The sequence below is a fragment of the Catharus ustulatus genome, chromosome 40 (assembly GCF_009819885.2).
Source record: "Catharus ustulatus isolate bCatUst1 chromosome 40, bCatUst1.pri.v2, whole genome shotgun sequence".
NCBI classification, from domain to species: Eukaryota; Metazoa; Chordata; class Aves; order Passeriformes; family Turdidae; genus Catharus; species Catharus ustulatus.
In genome coordinates, this window is record NC_046260.1 from 450,189 (window position 1) to 470,684 (window position 20,496).

Genomic DNA, 20,496 nt, shown 5'->3' on the forward strand with positions numbered 1-20,496 from the left:
GTTTGTACTGGTCCATACTCACCTAGACTGGTCCATACTGGTCGTTTACTGGTTTTTACTGGTCCAAACTGGTCCCTACTCACCTAGACTGGTTCAAACTGGTTCGTACTGGTCTGTACTGGTCCGTACTGGTCCATACCGGTCCATACTGGTCCATACTGGTTTGTACTGGTCTCTACCGACCCCTCCCCCCTCTCCAGGCCGCCGCTGCCCCTCCCCCACCCCCCCTCCCCCTCCCCCCCTCCCCTGTCGACCTCCTCCCCCTCCCCCCCTCCCCCCCCCCCACCCCGGACCCTCCCCCTCCCCCTCCCCCCCCCACCATCGACCCCTCCCCCCTCAAACCGGAAGCGGCCACGCCCCCGATGACGTCAGAGGCCCCGCCCCCGGTGACGTCGTCATCGCCGCCGCGCAAACCCAAGGGCGCCCCCTACGTCTGCGGCCTCTGCGCCAAGGAGTTCAAGAACGGCTACAACCTCCGGCGCCACCAGGCCACGCACGGCGTCGCCGGCGCCGCCAAGCGACCCCCGCGCCCCTCCCCCACCCCCACGCCCCTCCCCCACGACACCGACGGCGCCGACGCGGCGGCGGCGGCGGCGACGCCGAAACGGGCGGCGCCGCGCAAGAGCCACGCGTGCGACACGTGCGGGAAGGCGTTCCGCGACGTTTACCACCTGAAGCGGCACCGGCTGTCGCACACGGACGAGCGGCCCTTCCAGTGCCCCGTGTGCCAGCAGCGATTCAAGAGGAAGGACAGGATGGCGTCGCACGTGAGGTCGCACCAGGGCCACGTGCACAAGCCCTACGCGTGCGGGCACTGCGGGAAGAGCTTCTCCAGGTGGGGTCATCATTGGTCATGGTTGGGTCATCGTGGGGTCATGGTGGGGTTTGGGGTCGTTGTTGGGTGGTTGGGTCATGGTTGGTCTTGGGGTCATCGTTGGGTCTAGGTTGGGTTGTGGTTGGGTCATGGTTGGATCGTTGGGTCATGGTTGGGTCATCATTGGTCTTGGGGGAATCATTGGGTCATGGTGGGGTTTGGGGTCATGCTTGGGTCATGGTCATTGTTGGGTCATGGTCATTGTGGGGTTTGGGGTCATCGTTGGGTCATTGTTGGTCTTGGGGTCATGGTTGGGTCATTGTTGGTCTTGGGGTCATGGTTGGGTCTTGGTTGGGTCATGGTTGGTCTTGGGGTCATCGTTGGGTCATCGTTGGGTTGTGATCTTGGTGGGTTTTGGGGTCATGGTTGGTTCATGGTTGGGTCGTGGTCATTGTTGGGTTTTGGTCTTGGTGGGTTTTGAGGTCATCGTTGGGTTTGGGGTCATCGTTGGGTCATCATTGGGTCTTGGTCATTGTTGGGTTTTGTTCTTCGGTTTGGGGTCATGGTTGGGTCATGGCCATTGTTGGGTTTTGGTCAGGGAGGGGTTTGGGGTCATGGAAGCGTTTGGGGTCGCACGTGAGGTCGCACCAGGGCCACGTGCACAAGCCCTACGCGTGCGGGCACTGCGGGAAGAGCTTCTCCAGGTGGGGGTTGGGGCGTGGTTGGGTCGTGGTTGGGTCTTGGTTGGATCATCATTGGGTCATGGTTGGTCTTGGGGTCATTGTTGGGTCATGGTTGGGTTGTAGTCTTGGTGGGTCTTGGTGATGGAAGGGTTTGGGGTCATGGAGGGGTCATGGTTGTCATGGTTGGGTCGTTGTTGGGTCATGGTTGGGTCTTGGTCATCATTGGGTTTTGGTCTTGGTGGGTCTTGGGGTCACCACTGGGTCATGGTTGGGTCATCGTTGGTCTTGGGGTCATGGTTGGGTCATGGCTGGGTCATGGTTGGGTTGTGGTTGGTCTTGGGGTAATTATTGGGTCATTGGGTCATGGTTGGGTCATCATGGGGTCATGGAAGGATTTGGGATCATCGTTGGGTCTTGGTCATTGTTGGGTTTTGGTCTTGGTGGGATTTGTGGTCATTGTTGGGTTGTTGGGTCATTGGACCATGGCTGGGTCATTATTGGCTCATGGTCATTGTTGAGTTCTGGTCATGGTTGGTCTTGGGGTCATTGTTGGGTCACTGTTGGGTCTTGGTCATGGTGGCCATTGGGTCATGGAGGGGTTTGGAGTCATCATTGGGTTTGGGGTCATCGTTGGGTCATCATTGGGGTTTGGTCATTGTTGGGTTTTGGTCTTGGGTCTTGGGGTCATGGTTGGGTTTTGGTCATTGTTGGTTTTTGGTCTTGGTGGCCATCGTTGGGTCATGGTTGGGTTGAGGGTCATCATTGGGTCATGGTCATCGCTGGGTCATAGTTGGTCTTGGGGTCACGGAGGGGTCATGGAGGGGTTTGGGGTCATCGTTGGGTCTTGGGGTCATGGTTGGGCCATGGTTGGGTCGTGGTCATCGTTGGGTTTTGGTCTTGGTGGGTCTGGGGTCATGATTGGGTCATTGTTGGTTTTGGGGTCATGGTTGGGTCATGGTCATTGTTGGGTTTTGGTCATGGTGGGTTTTGGGGTCATTGTTGGGTCATCGTTGGGTCTTGGTCATCGTTGGGTTGTGGTCTTGGGTTTGGGGGTCATGGTTGGGTCATGGTCATTGTTGGGTTTTGGTCATGGAAGGGTTTGGGGTCATCATTGGGTCTTGGTCATGGTTGGGCCATTATTGGGTCATGGTTGGTCTTGGGGTCATCGTTGGGTTTGGGGTCATGGTGGGGTCATGGTTGGGTCTTGGTTGGGTTGTGGTCATGGTGGGTCTTGGTCATGGAAGGGTTTGGGGTCATCATTGAGTCTTGGTCATTGTTGGGTCATGGTTGGGTCATCATGGGGTCATGGTGGGTCATGGAGTCATGGTTGGGTCATGGTTGATCTTGGGGTCATGGTTGGGTCATGGAGGGGTTTGGGGTCACGGAGGGGTCATGGTCATTGTTGGGTTTTGGTCTTGGTGGGTTTGGGGTCATCGCTGGGTCATGGTTGGTCTTGGAGTCATTGGGTCATCGTTGGGTTGTGGTCATGGAAGGGTTTGGGGTCATCGTTCGGTTTGGGGTCATTGTTGGGTCATGGTTGGTCTTGGGGTCATTGGATCATTGGGTCATCGTTGGGTCATGGTTGGGTCATTGGTCATTGTTGGGTTGTGGTCATTGTTGGGTCTTGGGGTCATGGTTGGGTCATGGCTGGGTCATGGTCATCGTTGGGTTTTGGTCATTGTTGGGTTCTGGTCATGGTTGGTCTTGGGGTCATCGTTGGGTCATCCTTGCTTCTTGGCCGTGGTGGGGTCATGGTGGGATTTGGGGTCATCCTTTGGTCATCGTTGGTCTTGCGGTCATCGTTGGGTCACCATTGGGTGTCAGTCATGGTGGGGTCATCATGGGGTCATGGTGGGGTTGGGGGTCATCGTGTGGTCCCTGTGGTCACTCCGGTGTCCCTGTGGTCACTGTGGTCACTCCGGTGTCCCCGTGGTCCCTCCCCAGGCCGGACCACCTGAACAGCCACGTGCGGCAGGTGCACTCCACCGAGCGCCCCTTCAAGTGCCAGGTGACCCTTGACCCCTGAATGACCCTGTGACCCCTGACTGACCCCTGACCCCTGACTGATCCCTGAGTGACCGCTTGACCCCAGACAGATCCAAGTGACCCTTGGCTGACCCCTGAGTGACTCTTTCACTTTCTGACTGACCCCAGACTGACCCCTTGACCTCTGAATGACCCTGAGTGACTCCTTGGCCTCCTGAGTGATCTCTTGGCCCTTGGCTGATCCCTGACCAGCCCCTTGACCCCTGACTGACCTCTTGACCCCTCAATGACCCTTTGACCTCTCTCAGAGATGTGAGGCCGCCTTTGCCACGTGTGACCAGCTCCGTGCCCACACCTTGACCCCTGACTGACTCTGAGACCCTTCACTGACCCGTCCCTGACCCTGTGACCTTTCACTGACCTCTCACTGACCCTTTGACCTCTCACTGACCGCTGTGTGACCTTTTGACCTCTCTCAGAGATGCGAGGCCGCCGTTGCCACGTGTGACCGGCTCCATGCCCACACCTTGACCCCTGACTGACCCCTTGACCCCTCCCTGACTTGATTGATCCCTGAGTGACCCCATGACCCCTCCCTGACCCTTTGACCTTTCATTGACCTCTCTCAGAAATGCGAGGCCGCCTTTGCCACGCGTGACTGGCTCCGTGCCCTCACCTTGACCCCTGACTGACCCTGTGACCCCTGACTGACTCAAGTGACCCCTGACTGACCCCATGACCCCTCACTGACCCCTGAGTGACGCCATGACCCCAGACAGAGCCAAGCGACCCCTGACTGACCCCTTGACCCCTCTCAGAGATGTGAGACCGCCTTCGCCACGTGTGACCAGCTCTGTGCCCACACCTCGACCCCTGACTGACCCTTTGACCTTTCACTGACCCCATGACCCCTGAGTGACCCCATGACCTCTCACTGACCCCTGTGTGACCCTTTGACCTCTCTCAGAGATGCGAGGCCGCCGTCGCCACGTGTGACCGGCTCCATGCCCACACCTTGACCCCTGTGTGACCCTGTGACCCCTGACTGACTCACGTGACCCCTGACTGACCCCTGACTGACCCCATGACCCCTCACTGACCCCTGAGTGACGCCATGACCCCAGACAGAGCCAAGTGACCCCTGACTGACCCCTTGACCCCTCTCAGAGATGTGAGGCCGCCTACGCCACGTGTGACCATCTCCGCGCCCACACCTTGACCCTTGACTGACCCCTTGACCCCTCCCTGACTCGACTGGCCCCTGAGTGGCCCCATGACCCCTCCCTGACCCTTTGACCTTTCATTGACCTCTCTCAGAAATGCGAGGCCACGCTTGCCATGCGTTACCGGCTCTGTGCCCACACCTTGACCCCTCATTGACCCCGTGACCCCTCCCTGACCCCTGCCTGACCTTTAACCTCTCCCAGAGGTGCGAGGCCGCCTTCGCCACGCGTGACCGGCTCCGCGCCCACGCCGCCCGGCACCAGGACAAGGCGCCGTGCCAGGTGTGCGGGAAACTGCTGAGCCCCGCCCACCTGGGGGAGCACCTGAGGGGCCACGCCCAGCCCGGCCCCGCCCCCACCCACCCCGGACAGCAGGGACAGCAGGGACAGGGGGCTGCAGGTGGGGGAGGGGACACACGCGGTGGGGGAGGGGTCAGGGAGGGGTCATTGGGGGTGGGGGAGGGGCCGTGACAATTCCTGCAATTGGGGGAGGAGCTAAAAAATGTGGGGGAGGGGTCAGGGGTCAGTGGGATGGGGGAGGGGTTTAAATGGGGGAGGGGTCAGTGGTCAGTGGAGGAGGGGTCAGGGAGGGGTCACGGGGTGGGGGAGGGGTCACAGGGTGGGGGAGGGGTCAGGGAGTGGTCAGTGGGGGAGGGGTTTAAATGGGGGAGGGGTCAGTGGTCATTGGGGTGGGGGAGGGGCTCTGACAATTTCTCAAATTGGGGGAGGGGCTTAAAAATTTGGGGGAGGGGCTAAAATGGGGGTGGGGCTTTATGGGGTGGGGGGAGGAGCGACAATTTAATCCCTCCCCCCCTTTTTTTTGATTTTTAAAAAAAATTTTAATTTTATAATTTTTATTTATTTTATTTTTATTTTTTTTCCCCCCCCTCCAGGTCCCGCCTGCCCCGCCCCCGCCCCCGCCCCTCCCCCACCCCTGGACGGGACCCCCGGGGGGAGCCAGGGCTGGTGAGGGGTGGGGGGAGGGGCGACCCCTCCCCCACCCCCCCCCCCAAAAAAAAAAAACCCCTCCCCCAACAACAGGGAGGGGGGGAGGGGCGGGAGACGCCCAAAACTAAAAATAAAAATTTAAATTAAAAAAAAAATTTGTTGTGGTCACTCAGGGGTCAGAGATCACTCAGAGGTCACTCAGGGGTCACTCAGGGGTCAGAGGTCACTCGGGCAGGTCGATGACCAGCTCGTCGTCGCCGTCCAGGGGGTCGTCGCTGCCCTCCCCCTCCCCCTCGCCGTGGTCGCTCAGGAGGCGCCGGGGCAGCGTGGGGGGGATGGGGGGAGGGGCGGGGGGCGGGGCCGGGGCGGGAGGGGGGAGGGGCGAGCTGGGGCCACGCCCCCCGGTCAGCCCCGCCCCCGCCCCGCCCCCTCCTCCTCCTCCGAAGGGCAGCGGGGCCGAGGGGGGGAGCTGGGGAGGGGGAGAGTGACCGCTGAGTGACCTCTGACCCCAAGTGACCCCACAATAACCCTTAAGTGACCCCTCCCCCCCTTAGCCCCTCCCCCATTGTCCCCAGATTGACCCCTGACCCCAAATGACCCCTGTGATGACCTCCATGACCCAAAGATGACCCCAATGACCCCTGACCCCACAGTGACCCCCCCAATGACCTTGAGTGACCCTTCCCCCTTAGCCCCTCCCCCAAATGACTCCTGAGTGACCCTTGACCCCACAGTGACCTCTGAGTGACCCTTCCCTCCTTTAGCCCCTCCCCCAATGTCCCCAGAATGACCCCTGACCCCACATGACCCCTGAATGACCCTCAAGTGACCCCTCAATGACCCCTGACTGACCCTTCCCCCCTTTAGCCCCTCCCCCAATGTCCCCAGAATGACCCGAGCCCAAATGACCCCTGAGTGACCCCTGACCCCCAGCTGACCCCACAGTGACCCCCAGATGACCCCACAATGACCCCTGAGTGACCCCCAGCCCCTCCCCCACCCTTGAACGACCTTTGACCCCACAAATGGCCCCTGGATAACCCTCGACCCCCATCCCAAATGACCTTTGACCCTTTGCCCCTCCCCCACAACTCCTCCCCCTAAATGACCCCTGAGTGACCCCCAGGTGACCCCTGACCCCCGAGTGACCCCTGACCCCCCCCGTACCTGCCCCCTCCGTGTCCCTTTGCTGCGCCGGGCGGGGGAGGGGCGCGGCCGGGCCCCGCCCTGCGGGGGGAGGGGCGGGAACGGCGCCGGGAAGGGGCTGTAAGGCGGCGACGCCATCTTGGAGAAAAAGGGGGAGGGGTCAACCCGAGGTCAAGCCACGCCCCCTTATCTAAAAGGGGCGTGGCTTGAAAAGGGGGCGGGGTTTGGGGTGGGGGAGGGGCACTCACCATGTAGGGGGAGGGGGCGAAGGCCGGCGGGGGAGGGGAGGGCGAGCGGCGCCTGCGGGGGGAGGGGACAGGGTTGGACACGCCCACTTCCGGTGGAGGCCATCTTGGATTTTAACCCCCAATGGGAGCGGCCATTTTGGATTCTGACCCTCAATGGGGGCAGCCATCTTGGAATTTAATCCCAAATAAGGGTGGCCATCTTGGATTTTAACCCCCATTGGGGTGGCCATTTTGAATTCTGACCCCCATTGTGGCAGCCATCTTGGATTCTGACCCCTAATTGGGGTGGCCATGTTGTATTCTGACACCCAGAGAAGCGGCCATTTTAGATTTCAACCCCCAATGGGACAGCCATCTTGGATTTTAACCCCAATAGGGCAGCCATTTTGGATTCTGACCCCCATAGGGTCAGCCATTTTAGATTTTAGCCCCAATTGGGGCAGCCATCTTGGATTCTGACCCTCAGAGGAGTGGCCATCTTGGATTTCAACCCCAATTGAGGCAGCCATTTTGTATTGTGACCCCCATAGGATCAGCCATTTTAGATTTTAACCCCAATAAGGGCGGCCATCTTGGAATTTAACCCCTATTGGGGTGGCCATTTTGGATTCTGACCCCCACAGCGGCAGCCATCTTGAATTGTGACACACACACTGGCAGCCATCTTGGACCACCCCAAACAACGGCAGCCATCTTAGATCTTGACACCACTCCGGGCGCCCATCTTGAATTTCATCCCACACCGCAGCAGCCATCTTGGATGTTGACTCCCATGAGGGCAGCCATGTTGGATTTTCACCCCCACAGGAATAGCCATCTTGAATTTTTATCCCCCACAGAAGCAGCCGTTTTGAAACCACGTTCACCCGCCATTTTGAAGCCACGCCCACCATTTTGAAGCCACGCCCACACAAGCCACCATTTTGAAGCCATGCCCACCCCACCCGCCATATTGAAGCCACACCCACCCGCCATTTTTAAGCCACGTCCACCCCATCCACCATTTTTAAGCCACGCCCACCCCATGGCGGCCATCTTGGCAGCCTTTAACCCCTTCCTGACCTCTTGGCGGGCGTCGGCTCCGCCCCCTTGGCCCCGTCGCCGTCGCTGTTGTCGGACGACGCCGTCGCCTCCGAGTCTGGGGAGGGGGAGGGGCCAATCAGAGGGGGAGGGGCCAATCAGAAAAAGGGGAGGAGCTAAAGGCTTGACCTTTGACCCCTCCCCCAATTACCTGAGGAATCATCGTCGACGTTCTCATACTGGAGAAGCCGATCCAGGAGAAAACTTTTTTGGGATAAAATTAAAAAAATTTAGGGTGAAACTTCAAAAATTTGAGATTTTAGGGCAGAAAAAGAAAATTAAAATTTTGAGGGAATTTTTTTGGGACGAATTGCGGGAATTTTGGCACCTTTTGTCCCGGGAGACTTTCAGGAGTTTGCGCTGCGCCCTCCTCAGCTCCTCCTGGAAACATTCCTGCTCCTGGGGGCGGAAAAAAATTTGTGGGGAATGGGAAAAAAATCCCCAAAATCCCAAACCCAAAATCCTGGGGTTTCACCCCAAAATTCAGATTTTTTTCCCCTCCAAAATTTGGCTTTCCCCCCACAAAATCCAAATTTTTCCCCTCAAAATCCACTTTTTTCCACTCAAAATTCAGATTCTCCCTCAAAAATTCAAATTCTGTTTTTTTCCCAAAATTTGGATTTTTCCCCACAAAATCCAATTTTTTCCACCCCAAAATTCAAATTTTCCAGCCCAAAAATTGGCTTTTTCCAGTCAAACTAGAAGAAAGTTTTTCAAAGTTTTTCAAACTTTAGTTTTCATTCCGTTTAAAAGTAACACTTGAACCAAAATTTCGCATTTTTTTCCCCACCTGGGCTGAACTTTCCCCTCAAAAATTCACATTTTTCATCCTCAAAATTCCGATTTTCCCCCTCAAAATTCACTTTTCCCCCATAACCCACCCATTCCACCCCCCCAAAATTCCCATTTCACCTCCTTTTCCCGAAAACCCTCCAGATTTTCCCCAAAACCCCAAATTTTCTCCTCACACTTTTAATTCCGAGTCGAAATTTTAATTTTTTCCCCACATTTTTCCCATTTTTCCCTCAGCCCCCCCCACCCCCGGGGGTCTCCCCTCACGTTTAAGCCCCGCCCCTTTTGCCCCCGCCATTTTTAGGCCCCGCCCTCCCCTCGCGTCCCCTCCCCTCACGTAGAGCAGCAGCTTCAGGCGCCGTTTCAAGGCCCGGCAGCGCCGTTTGTAGCCGCCGCCATCGCCCTCGCTCGCTCCGTTCATGGTGGACAAGCCCCGCCCTTCTCCTCGCCGCTCATTGGTTGAACCCTTGGCGCGCCAGGCTCTGATTGGCTGGCGAGACGGAAGTCCCGCCTGTTACTTCCGTGTTCTCCTCGTAGCGTGATTGGCTGGTGTTTCCAATCCTTCAGTTGATTGGGTACTGCTGCTGTCAATCATTTCTGAGGCGGTTTCTCTTTCGCTATTGGCTTAGCGGCTTTGTCCCACCTCCAGCTTTTTCCTATTGGCTGTTGTCTCTCTAAGCCGCCTTCTGATTGGCCACAACAGCTGCCGCTCACTTCCGCGCTGCTTTCCGCCTTACTGTCTATTCTTTTGGCCACTCCTTTTTTAACACCGCTTCTGATTAGCTAAATTCACTGCCAATCATCTTCATCCCGCCTCTCCCTATCTCCTATTGGCTCCCTCTTACCCACGCCTCACTCCATTGGCTGATGCAATTTCCGGGTTTTCCGCGCTGCCTCCTCTATGGTGGAGCCGCTTTAAGCCCCGCCCCGCTGTCTTTTATCCCCGCTCTCATTGGCTGCCGCCCTGAGGGCGCAGAAATGGCGGCGGCGCTGGCGCCGAGCGGCTGCGAACGGTAACGGGAGGAGCGGGAGGGGGATGGGGAAGCACCGGAACACCGGAGACCCCCCCGGGGGGGTCTCGCCCGGTGCTGGCCACGCCCACTCGGTGTTGGCGCCACGTTTGACCCCGCCCCCTTTTTCCCCACAGGGCGCCGCTATGGGGAGAGAGCGACGGCGCATGCGCGGAGCAGGAAGGGGGCGTGGCCATGGGAGACCACGCCCTCTGTTTGGCGCCCCCTAGCGGAGGGGAGGAGGAGAAAGGGCGGGAAAATTTTGGGGTGAAAAACGAAGAAATTGGGGGCGAGGATGAGGAAAGAAAGGGGGGAAATGAGGGGAAAAATGGGGAAAATGGGGGAAAAAATGAGGGAAATGGGAAAACGGGCGGGGAGGAAGAGGAGGGGAGGGAAAATGGGGGAAATATTCAAAATTCCGGGGAAAAAAATCAAAATTTTGGGGAAAAAATTCAAAATTTGGGGGAAAAATTTCAAAATTTGGGGGAAAAAATTCAAAATTCCGGGGAAAATTTGGGGGGTGAGGAAGAGGAGGATGAGGAGAGGAAGGAAAATGGGAGAAGTCCTCAAAAATCCGGGGAAAATGGGGTGAAAAAGGGGAAAATTGAAAGGGAGGAAGAGGAGGAGGAAATGGGAAAAAATGGGGAAAAAACCCAAAAATTTGGGGAAATTGGGAGTGAGGAGGAAGAGGAGGGAAAAACTGGGGAGAAAAAGGGGGAAAAAGAGGAAAAAATGGGAAAAAATGGGGGGAAAAGGAGGAAAATTGAGAGTGAGGAAGAGGAGGAGGAAGAGGAAATTGGGGGGAAAAGGGAAAAAAATCCCAAAAATTTGGGGGAAAAGGAGGAAAAAATGGGAAAAATTGGGGTAAAAAGGAGGAAAATTGAGAGTGAGGAGGAGGAGGATGAAGAGGAGGAAGAGGAGAGGAAAAGAATCGGGAAAAATGGGAGAAAAAGGGGAAAAATTGAGAGTGAGGAGGAAGAGGAGGGGAGGGAAATCGGGGGGAAATGGAAAAAAAATGGGGAAAAATCCAAAAATTCCGGAAAAATTGGGGTGAAAAAGGGGAAAATTGAGAGTGAGGAAGAGGAGGATGAAGATGAGGAAGAGGAGGAAGAGGAGAGGAAGAAAAATGGGGTGAAAAGGGGAAAAATTGGGGAAAGATCAAAAAATTCTGGAAAAATTGGGGTGAAAAACGAGGAAAAAATGGGGAAAAGTGGGAAAAAAAGAGGAAAAATTGAGAGTGAGGAAGAGGAGGATGAAGATGAGGATGAAGATGAGCAGGAGGAGGAAGAGGAGAGGAACAAAATTGGGGTGAAAAAGGGAAAAATTGGGGAAAAATCCAAAAATCCTGGGAAAAACGAAATTAAAAAGGACAAAAATGGGAAAAATTTGGGGAAAAAAAGGAAAATTGAGAGTGAGGAAGATGAGGATGAAGATGAGGATGAAGATGAGGAGGAGGAGGAAGAGGAGAGGAAGAGTATTGGAGGGAAAAAGGGAAAAATTGGGGAAAAATCCCAAAATTCTGGGAAAATTGGGGTGAAAAACGAGGAAAAAATGGGGAAAAATGGGAGAAAAAGAGGAAAAATTGAGAGTGAGGAAGAGGAGGATGAAGATGAGGATGAAGATGAGGAGGAGGAAGAGGAGGAGGAAGAGGAGAGGAACAAAATTGGGGTCAAAAAGGGAAAAATTGGGGAAAAATCCAAAAATTCTGGGAAAATTGGCACAAAAAACGAGGAAAAGATGGGGAAAAATGGGAAAAAAGGAGGAAAAATTGAGAGTGAGGAAGAGGAGGATGAAGATGAGGAAGAGGAAGAGGAGGAGGAAGATGAGAGAAAGAAAACTGGGGTGAAAAAGGGAAAAATTGGGGAAAAATCCAAAAATTCTGGGAAAAACGAGATAAAAAATGGGAAAAATTGGGGGAAAAAAAGGAAAATTGAGAGTGAGGAGGAGGAGGGTGAAGATGAGGAGGAGGAAGATGAAGAGGAGGAAGATGAGGAAGATCCAACCTGGAAAAATGGGAAAAAATCGGGAAAAAGCGCGGAAAAATCCGGAAAAAACACAAAAAATTCGGGAAAAAATGGGGAAAAAAATGGAAAAAACGCGGCCAAAAAATTGAAAAATGAAAGTGAGGAAGAGGAGGAGGAGGAGGATGAAGATAAGGAGGAGGAAGATGAGAATGAAGATGAAGATGAGGAAGAAGAGAAAGATCCAAGCTGGAAAAACAGGAAAAAATTGGGAAAAAGTGCAGAAAAATCGGGAAAAAACACAAAAAAATCCGGAAAAAACACAAAATATCCTGGAAAAAATAAGAAAAATGAAAGTGAGGAAGAGGAGGATGAGGAGGAGGAGGAAGATGAGGATGAAGATGAAGAGGAGAAAGATCCAAGCTGGAAAAATGGGAAAAAATCGGGAAAAAACGCAGAAAAATCCGGAAAAAACGCAAAAAATTTGGGAAAAATTGGGAAAAAAACGGGAAAAAATAAAAAAAATGAAAGTGAGGAAGAGGAGGAGGAGGAGGATGAGGAAGATGAGGATGAAGATGAGGAAGATCCAAGTTGGAAAAATGGGAAAAAATCGGGAAAAAACGCGGAAAAATCCGGAAAAAACGCAAAAAATTCGGGAAAAATTGGGAAAAAAACAGGAAAAAATAAAAAAAATGAAAGTGAGGAAGAGGAGGAGGAGGAAGAAGATGAAGATGAGGATGAAGAGGAAGAAGAGAAAAATCCAAGCTGGAAAAACGGGAAAAAATCGGGAAAAAAAGCAAAAAAATCGGAAAAAAAACGCAAAAAATTTGGGAAAAAACGCCAAAAAAGGGGGAAAAAATCAGAAAAATGAAAGTGAGGAAGAGGAGGATGAGGAAGAGGAAGAGGAAGATGATGAAGATGAGGAAGATCCAAGCTGGAAAAACGGGAAAAAATCGGGAAAAAACGCGGAAAAATCTGGAAAAAACGCAAAAAATTCGGGAAAAAACGCAAAAAAACCGGGAAAAAATCAAAAAAATGAAAGTGAGGAAGAGGAGGATGAGGAAGAGGAAGATGAGGATGAAGATGAGGAAGATCCAAGCTGGAAAAATGGGAAAAAATCAGGAAAAAACGCGGAAAAATCCGGAAAAAACGCAAAAAATTCGGGAAAAAATGCCAAAAAAATGGGAAAAAATCAGAAAAATGAAAGTGAGGAAGAGGAGGAGGAGGAGGAAGATAAGGAGGAGGAAGATGATGAAGATGAGGGAGATCCAAGCTGGAAAAACAGGGAAAAATCGGGGAAAAGTGCTGAAAAATCGGGAAAAAAAACGCAAAAAATTTGGGAAAAAAACGCAAAAAAAAAGGGGAAAAAATAAAAAAAATGAAAGTGAGGAAGAGGAGGAGGAGGAAGAAGATGAGGAGGAGGAAGATGATGAAGATGAGGGAGATCCAAGCTGGAAAAACGGGAAAAAATCTGGAAAAAGTGCTGAAAAATCCGGAAAAAACGCAAAAAATTCGGGAAAAAATGCCAAAAGAACGGGAAAAAATAAAAAAAATGAAAGTGAGGAAGAGGAGGATGAGGAAGAGGAGGATGAGGATGAAGATGAGGAAGATCCAAGCTGGAAAAATGGGAAAAAATCGGGAAAAAACGCAAAAAAATCGGAAAAAAACGCAAAAAAATCGGGAAAAAACGCAAAAAATTCGGGAAAAAAAGGGAAAAAAATGGGAAAAAATGAAAGTGAGGAAGAGGATGAGGATGAAGAGGAAGAAAAACCCAAAAAAGGCTCAAATTCCCCCCGAATTTCCCCCAAATCTTCCGAGGATTCGGGGTCGGATTCCGAGGATTTGCCGCTGGCGAAGTGGGCGGAGAAACGGAAACGGGGGAGGGGAAAGGAGGAGGAGCAGGGGAGGAAGAGGAAGAGGAGGAAGGAAGAGGAGGAGGAGGAGGAAGAGGAAGGGTGGAGACCCAAAAAGGTGAATTTGGGATTTTTTTTGGGGGAATTTGGGGGGATTTTGGGGGGGAAATTGGGATTTTTGGGGGGAAAATTGGGATTTTTTTGGGGGAAATTTGGGATTTTTGGGGGGAAAATTGGGATTTTTTGGGGGGAAATTTGGGGGATTTTGGGGGGGAAATTGGGATTTTTTGGGGGGAAAATTGGGATTTTTGGGGGAAATTTGGGATTTTTTGGGGGAAAATTGGGGGATTTTTGGGGGGAAATTGGGATTTTTGGTGGGAAAATTGGGATTTTTTGGGGGGAAATTTGGGGGATTTTTGGGGTGAAAATTGGGATTTTTGGGGGGAAAATTGGGATTTTTTGGGGAAAATTGGGATTTTTTTGGGGGGAAAATTGGGATTTTTTGGGGGAAATTTGGGATTTTTTTGGGGGAAAATTGGGATTTTTGGGGGGAAAATTGGGATTTTTTTGGGGGAAAATTGGGATTTTTTGGGGGGAAAATTGGGATTTTTGGGGGGGAAATTGGGATTTTTTTGGGGGAAAATTGGGATTTTTGGGGGGAAAATTGGGATTTTTTTTGGGGAAATGTGGGATTTTTGGGGGGGAAAATTGGGATTTTTTGGGGGGAAATTTGGGATTTTTGGGGGGAAAATTGGGATTTTTGGGGGAAATTTGGGATTTTTTGGGGGGGAAAATTGGGGGGATTTTGGGGGGAAAATTGGGATTTTTTTGGGGGAAATGTGGGATTTTTTGGGGGGAAAATTGGGATTTTTGGGGGGAAAATTGGGATTTTTTGTGGGATTTTTTTTATTTTTTGGGGAAATTTTGGGATTTTTTGGGGGAGAATTGGATTTTTTTTTTAATTTTGGGGATTTTTGGGGAAAATTGGGAAATTTTGGGGGTTTGGGGGGGAAATTGGGCTTTTTAGGGATTTTTTGGGGGGAATTGCGGATTTTTTAAGGGAAAATTTGGAATTTTTGTGGGGGGTTTTGGGGATTTTGGGGGGATTTTTTTGGATTTTGGGGGGTTGTGGGGAGTTCTGTAATTTTGGGGTGAAATTCAGGGGGATTTGGGGGAATTTTGTAGAATTTGGGGATTTTTGGGGGGATTTCGGGATTCTGGGGTGGATTTGGGGAATTTTGTGGGGAATTTTGGGATTTTTGAAGAGATTTTGGCGGGAATTTGGGATTTTGGGGGGAAATTTTGGGGATTTGGGGAAGTTTGTGACAAATTTTTGGATTTTTGGGGGTATTTCTGGAAATTTGTAGGGAATTTTGGGGAATTTGGGGATTTTTTGAGGGGATTCTGGGGTGGATTTTGGGAATTTTGTGGGGAATTTTGGGATTTTTGAAGAGATTTTGGCGGGAATTTGGGAGGAATTTGGGATTTTGGGGGGAAATTTTGGGGATTTTGGGAAATTTGTGAGAAATTTTTTGGATTTGGGGGGTATTTCGTGACATTTGTGGGGAATTTTGGGGAATTTGGGGATTTTTGGGGGGATTCTGGGGAATTTGGGGATTTTTGGGGGATTCTGGGGAATTTGGGGATTTTTGGGGGGATTCTGGGGTGGATTTTGGGAATTTTGAGGGGAATTTCGGGATTCTTGAAGAGATTTTGGTGGGAATTTGGGAGGAATTTGGGATTTTGGGGGGAAATTTGGGGGATTTTGGGAAATTTGTGAGAAATTTTTTGGATTTTGGGGGTATTTTGTGACATTTGTGGGGAATTTTGGGGAGATTTGGGGATTTTGGAAGGAATTTGGAGATTTTGAGAGGAATTCGGGGGGAAATTGGTATTTTTGGACAGGAATTTTGGGATTTTGGGGGAAATTTGATATTTTTGGGGGGAATTTGGGGAGAAATTTGGAGATCCGGGGGAATATTTGAATATTTTTGAGGCGGATTTGGGAATTTTGGGGTATTTGGGCGGAATTTCGGTGAAATTCCGACAGATTTGGGTGAAATTGTGGCAAAATTCTGGAATTTTCCACCGAGGTGGGCGTGGCCTCGCTAAACCCCGCCTCCCACCACCAAGCCCCGCCCATTTAACCTAAGCCCCGCCCCCAGGACCCACCGGAAGTGGCGCGGCTGAAGCGATACCTCCGAGTCGCTGGGGGGCGCCCTAACTACAAGCAGCTCTTCCGGAAGTGCCGCAGCCGCCGCGAGGCCCTGGAGGCGCTCAGGGGGGCCCTGCGCGACCTCGGTCTCCATGGTAACGCAAATTTGGGGGAAATTCGGGGGATTTCGGGAAAATTTGGGGGTTTTTTGGGAAGTTTTGAGGGGTTTGGGGTGGAATTGAGGGGGTTTGGGGGGGGGGTTTTGGGTTGGGATAGGCCCTGCCTGAGGTGGGGCTTGATGGTAACTGAGGGAATTTTGGGGTGAATTTTAGGATTTTATGAGGCGATTTTAGGGAAATTTTGAAATTTTGAGGTGATTTTGGGGAAATTTGGTGAATTTTGAGGGATTTAGAAAATTTTTGAGGGATTTTGGGGCTTTTTGAGGAGATTTTTGGGGGGATTTGGGATTGGGATGGGCCCCACCTCAGGCGGGACTCGAGGGTATCTGAGGGGATTTTGAGGCGAATTTTAGGATTTTATGAGACGATTTTAGGGAAATTTTTGAAATTTTGAGGTGATTTTGGGGGAAATTTGGTCAATTTTGTGGGATTTAGAAAATTTTTGAGGGATTTTGGCGCTTTTTGAGGAGATTTTGGGCGGGATTTGGGGTCGGGATGGGCCCTGCCCCAGGCGGGACTCGATGGTAACTGAGGGGATTTTGAAACGAATTTTAGGATTTTATGAGGAGATTTTGGGGGAATTTCGAAATTTTGAGGTAATTTTGGGGGAAAATTGGGATTTTTGAGGGGTTTTGTGGGGAATTTTAGGAATTTGGGGAATTTTTAGGGATTTTGGGGGGGATTTGGAGTCAGGATGGGCCCTGCTACAGGCGGGATTCGATGGTAACTGAGGGGATTTGGGAGCGAATTCTGAATTTTATGAGGCGAATTTGGGGGAATTTGGAAATTTTGAGGTGATTTTGAGGGAAAAATGGGATTTTTAAGAGGTTTTGTGGGAATTTTGAGGAATTTGGGGAATTTTTGAGCGTTTTTGGGCGGGATTTGGAGTCGGGATGGGCCCGGCCCCAGGCAGGACTCGATGGTAACTGAGGGGATTTTGGGGCCGAATTTTTGAATTTTATGAGGCGATTTTAGGAGAATTTGGGAATTTTGAGATGATTTTGAGGGAAAATTGGAATTTTTGAGTGGTTTTGTGGGGAATTTTGAGGAATTTGGGGAATTTTTGAGCGTTTTTGGGCGGGATTTGGGGTCTGGATGGACCGTGCCTGAGGTGGGACTCGATGGTAACTGAGGGGATTTTGGGGCGGATTTTGGGATTTTATGAGGAGATTTGGGGGAAATTTTGAATTTTTGAAATTATTTTGAGGGAAAATTGGGATTTTTGAGGGGTTTTGTGGGGAATTTTGAGGAATTTAGGGAATTTTTTAGAGTTTTTGGGCGGGATTTGGGGTCTGGATGGGCCCCACCTCAGGCGGGACTCGATGGTAACTGAGGGGATTTGGGAGCGAATTCTGAATTTTATGAGGCGAATTTGGGGGAATTTGGAAATTTTGAGGTGATTTTGAGGGAAAATTGGAATTTTTGAGAGGTTTTGTGGGGAATTTTAAGGAATTTAGGGAATTTTTGAGGATTTTTGGGCGGGATTTGGAGTCGGGATGGGCCCTGCTACAGGCGGGACTCAATGGTAACTGAGGGGATTTGGGAGCGAATTTTCAGATTTTATGAGGCGAATTTTGGGGAAGATTTGAAATTTTGAGGTGATTTTGAGGGAAAATTGGGATTTTTGAGTGGTTTTGTGGGGAATTTTAAGGAATTTAGGGAATTTTTGAGGATTTTTGGGCGGGATTTGGGGTCGGGATGGGCCCCAGCTCACGCGGGACTCGATGGTAACTGAGGGGATTTTGGGGGTGAATTTTAGGATTTTATGAGGAGATTTTGGGGGAATTTGGGAATTTTTAAAATTATTTTGAGGGAAAATTTGGATGTTTGAAGGGTTGGGGTGGATTTAGGGGGAAATTTTGGGATTTTGGGTAGAAATTTGAGGGAATTTTGGGGTTTTTTGGGTGGAAATTTGGGGATTTTGAGGGGATTTTTGGGGGCATTTTTTTGATGGAAATTTGGATTTTTTTTGGGAAAAAATGGGATTTTGGGGGGATTTTTTGATGGAAATTTAGGGGTTTTTAGGTAGAAATTTGAGGGAATTTTGGGTTTTTTAGGGAAAAAAATTGAGATTTTTAGGAATTTTTGCAGATTTTTTAAATGTGAATTTTGGGTTTTCTGGAGAGAAATTTTGGGATTTTTGTGGAATTTTGTGGAGATTTTTTGATGGAAATTTGGGGGATTCTGGGTAGAAATTTTAAGGAATTTTGGGATTTTTAGGGGGAAATGTGGGGATTTTGGGGAAATTTTTTGATAGAAATTCGGATTTTTTTTGGGAAAAAAAATTGGGATTTTTGCAGAATTTTGGGGGATTTTTTGATGGAAATTTGGGATTTTTTTGAGGGAAATTTTGGGATTTTTGAGGGGAAATTTGGGGGTTTTGGGGGGATTTTTGGGGGGATTTTTTGATGGAAATTTGGATATTTTGGGGGAAAAAACGGGATTTTTGTGGAATTTTGAGGGGATTTTTTGATGGAAATTTGGGATTTTTGGGTAGAAATTTGAGGGAATTTTGGAATTTTTTGGGGAAAAAATTGGGATTTTTGCGGGATTTTGGGCAGATTTTTGAAGAAAATTTGGGGTTTTTTGGAGAGGGAAATTTTGGGATTTTTGTGGAATTTTGGGGGGATTTTTTGATGTTAATTTGGGGGTTTTTAGGTAGAAATTTGATGGAATTTTGGGATTTTGGGGGAAAATTTGGGGGATTTTGGGTAAAAAATTGAGGGAATTTTGGATTTTTTTTGGGAAAAAAATTGGGATTTTTGCGGGATTTTGGGGGAATTTTGATGGAAATTTGGGATTTTTTGTTGAGGGAAATTTTGGGATTTTTGAGGGGAAATTTGTGGGTTTTGGGTGGATTTTTGGGGGGGATTTTTTGATGGAAATTTGGATTTTTTGGGGAAAAAATGGGATTTTTGTGGAATTTTGAGGGGATTTTTTGATGGAAATTTGGGATTTTTTGAGGGAAATTTTAGGATTTCTGGTGTGAAATTTGGTGATTTTGGGGGGATTTTTAAATGTAAATTCAGATTTTTTTGGGGAAAAAATTGGGATTTTTGTGGAATTTTGGGCAGATTTTTGATGGAAATTTGGTGGGTTTTTAAGGGAAATTTTAGGATTTTTGGGGTGAATTTTGGGGATTTTTTGGGGATAATTTGGGGATAATTTGAGATTTTTGTTTAGAAAATTTGACGGAATTTTGGGATTTTAGGGGGAAAAAAATGCAAATTTTGAGGAATTTTGAGCCGTTTTTTGATGGAAACTTGGTTTTTTTTGCAGGAAAATTTTAGGATTTCTCTGAAAATTTAAAATTTGAAGATTTTTTGGTTGGAATTTTAGATTTTTTATCATTTTTTTCCCATTTTTTAGGCACCCCCTCCCTGGCCCGGTGCCGCCGCCTGCGCCGGCGCCGCGAGGAAAAAGCCGAACTCGCCGCGCTCGACGCCTCCAACATTTTACCAGGTAAAAAAAAAAAAAAATCCAAATTTCACCCCAAAAAACCCCAAACTTTCAACATTCCCCAATTTTTTAACCCCTCTCCTTCCCATCCCAGCCCGATCCCGGCGAAGAGACCCCGAAAATTCCCCCAAAATTGTCCCCAAATGTCCCCTCCCCCCCCCGGATTGGTCGAGGCTCCGCGGGATCGTCAGCTCCGACAGCGAGTGAGAATTTTGGTTTTACAATAAAGTTTTATCTGTTGTTGTTAAATTTTTTTGGGTTGAAATCTTTCTGAAATTCTTAAATCTACACTAAAAAAAAAGTGCAGAAAATTCCCCCAAAAATCCCAAAAAAAATCCCCAAAAATCCCCAAAAATAATAAAAAAATTCTCTAAAAAAATCCTAAAAAATGCCCAAAATTTTAAAAAAAATTTGAAAAAAATCCCAACTAATTGCCCCAAAAAATGAGTTAAAAATCCAAAACAAATCCCCAAAGAGACTAAAAAATGCAAAAAAAAATTCCCAAAAAAACCCCCCAAAAAATCTCTAAAAATTAAAAAAAATCCCCCAAAAAATCCCAAGAAAATCTCCTAAAAATCACAAAAAATTCCAAAAAAATCACCAAAAATCCAAAAAAATTCCCCCTAAAATAAAAAAAAACTTCCCCCCAAAAAATCCCCCAAATAGCCTAAAAAAAATCCTAAAAAATCTCAAAAAAAATCCCAAAAAATCCCCAAAAAAATCTTTTAAAACCCAAAGAAAATCTAAAAAAAATCCAAAAAAATAAAAAAAAATCCCCCAAAAATTCAAAAAAATTCCCAAAAAAATCCTAAAAAATTCCAAAAATGCCCCCAAAAATTCTCAAAAACATCCCAAAAATTCCCCCCAAAAATCCCAAAAAATCTTTAAAAACCACCAAAAAAATTCAAAAAAATCTCTAAAAAAATCCCCAAAAAATCCCCAAAAATAAAAAAAAAACC

At 49.3% G+C, this 20,496-nt stretch overlaps 2 protein-coding genes across 2 annotated transcripts; one reads left to right on the plus strand and one right to left on the minus strand.

The window, feature by feature from the left end:
* The first annotated feature begins 321 nt into the window (after positions 1 to 321).
* Positions 322 to 6,241, plus strand: MAZ (MYC associated zinc finger protein). The gene is made up of 4 exons (XM_033084522.1): positions 322 to 835; positions 3,442 to 3,505; positions 4,911 to 5,102; positions 6,230 to 6,241. The coding sequence occupies exons 1-4, from the start codon at positions 363 to 365 to the stop codon at positions 6,239 to 6,241; spliced, it is 741 nt and encodes a 246-aa protein (XP_032940413.1). The 5' UTR covers positions 322 to 362.
* Positions 6,242 to 6,960: 719 nt separating this feature from the next.
* On the minus strand, positions 6,961 to 9,388 carry INO80E (INO80 complex subunit E). Its single transcript, XM_033084523.1, has 6 exons — positions 9,258 to 9,388; positions 8,457 to 8,527; positions 8,280 to 8,332; positions 8,111 to 8,186; positions 7,049 to 7,100; positions 6,961 to 6,990 (listed from the first exon to the last, which is right to left on the minus strand). The coding sequence occupies exons 1-6, from the start codon at positions 9,339 to 9,341 to the stop codon at positions 6,961 to 6,963; spliced, it is 366 nt and encodes a 121-aa protein (XP_032940414.1). The 5' UTR covers positions 9,342 to 9,388.
* Between the last annotated feature and the right edge of the window lie 11,108 nt (positions 9,389 to 20,496).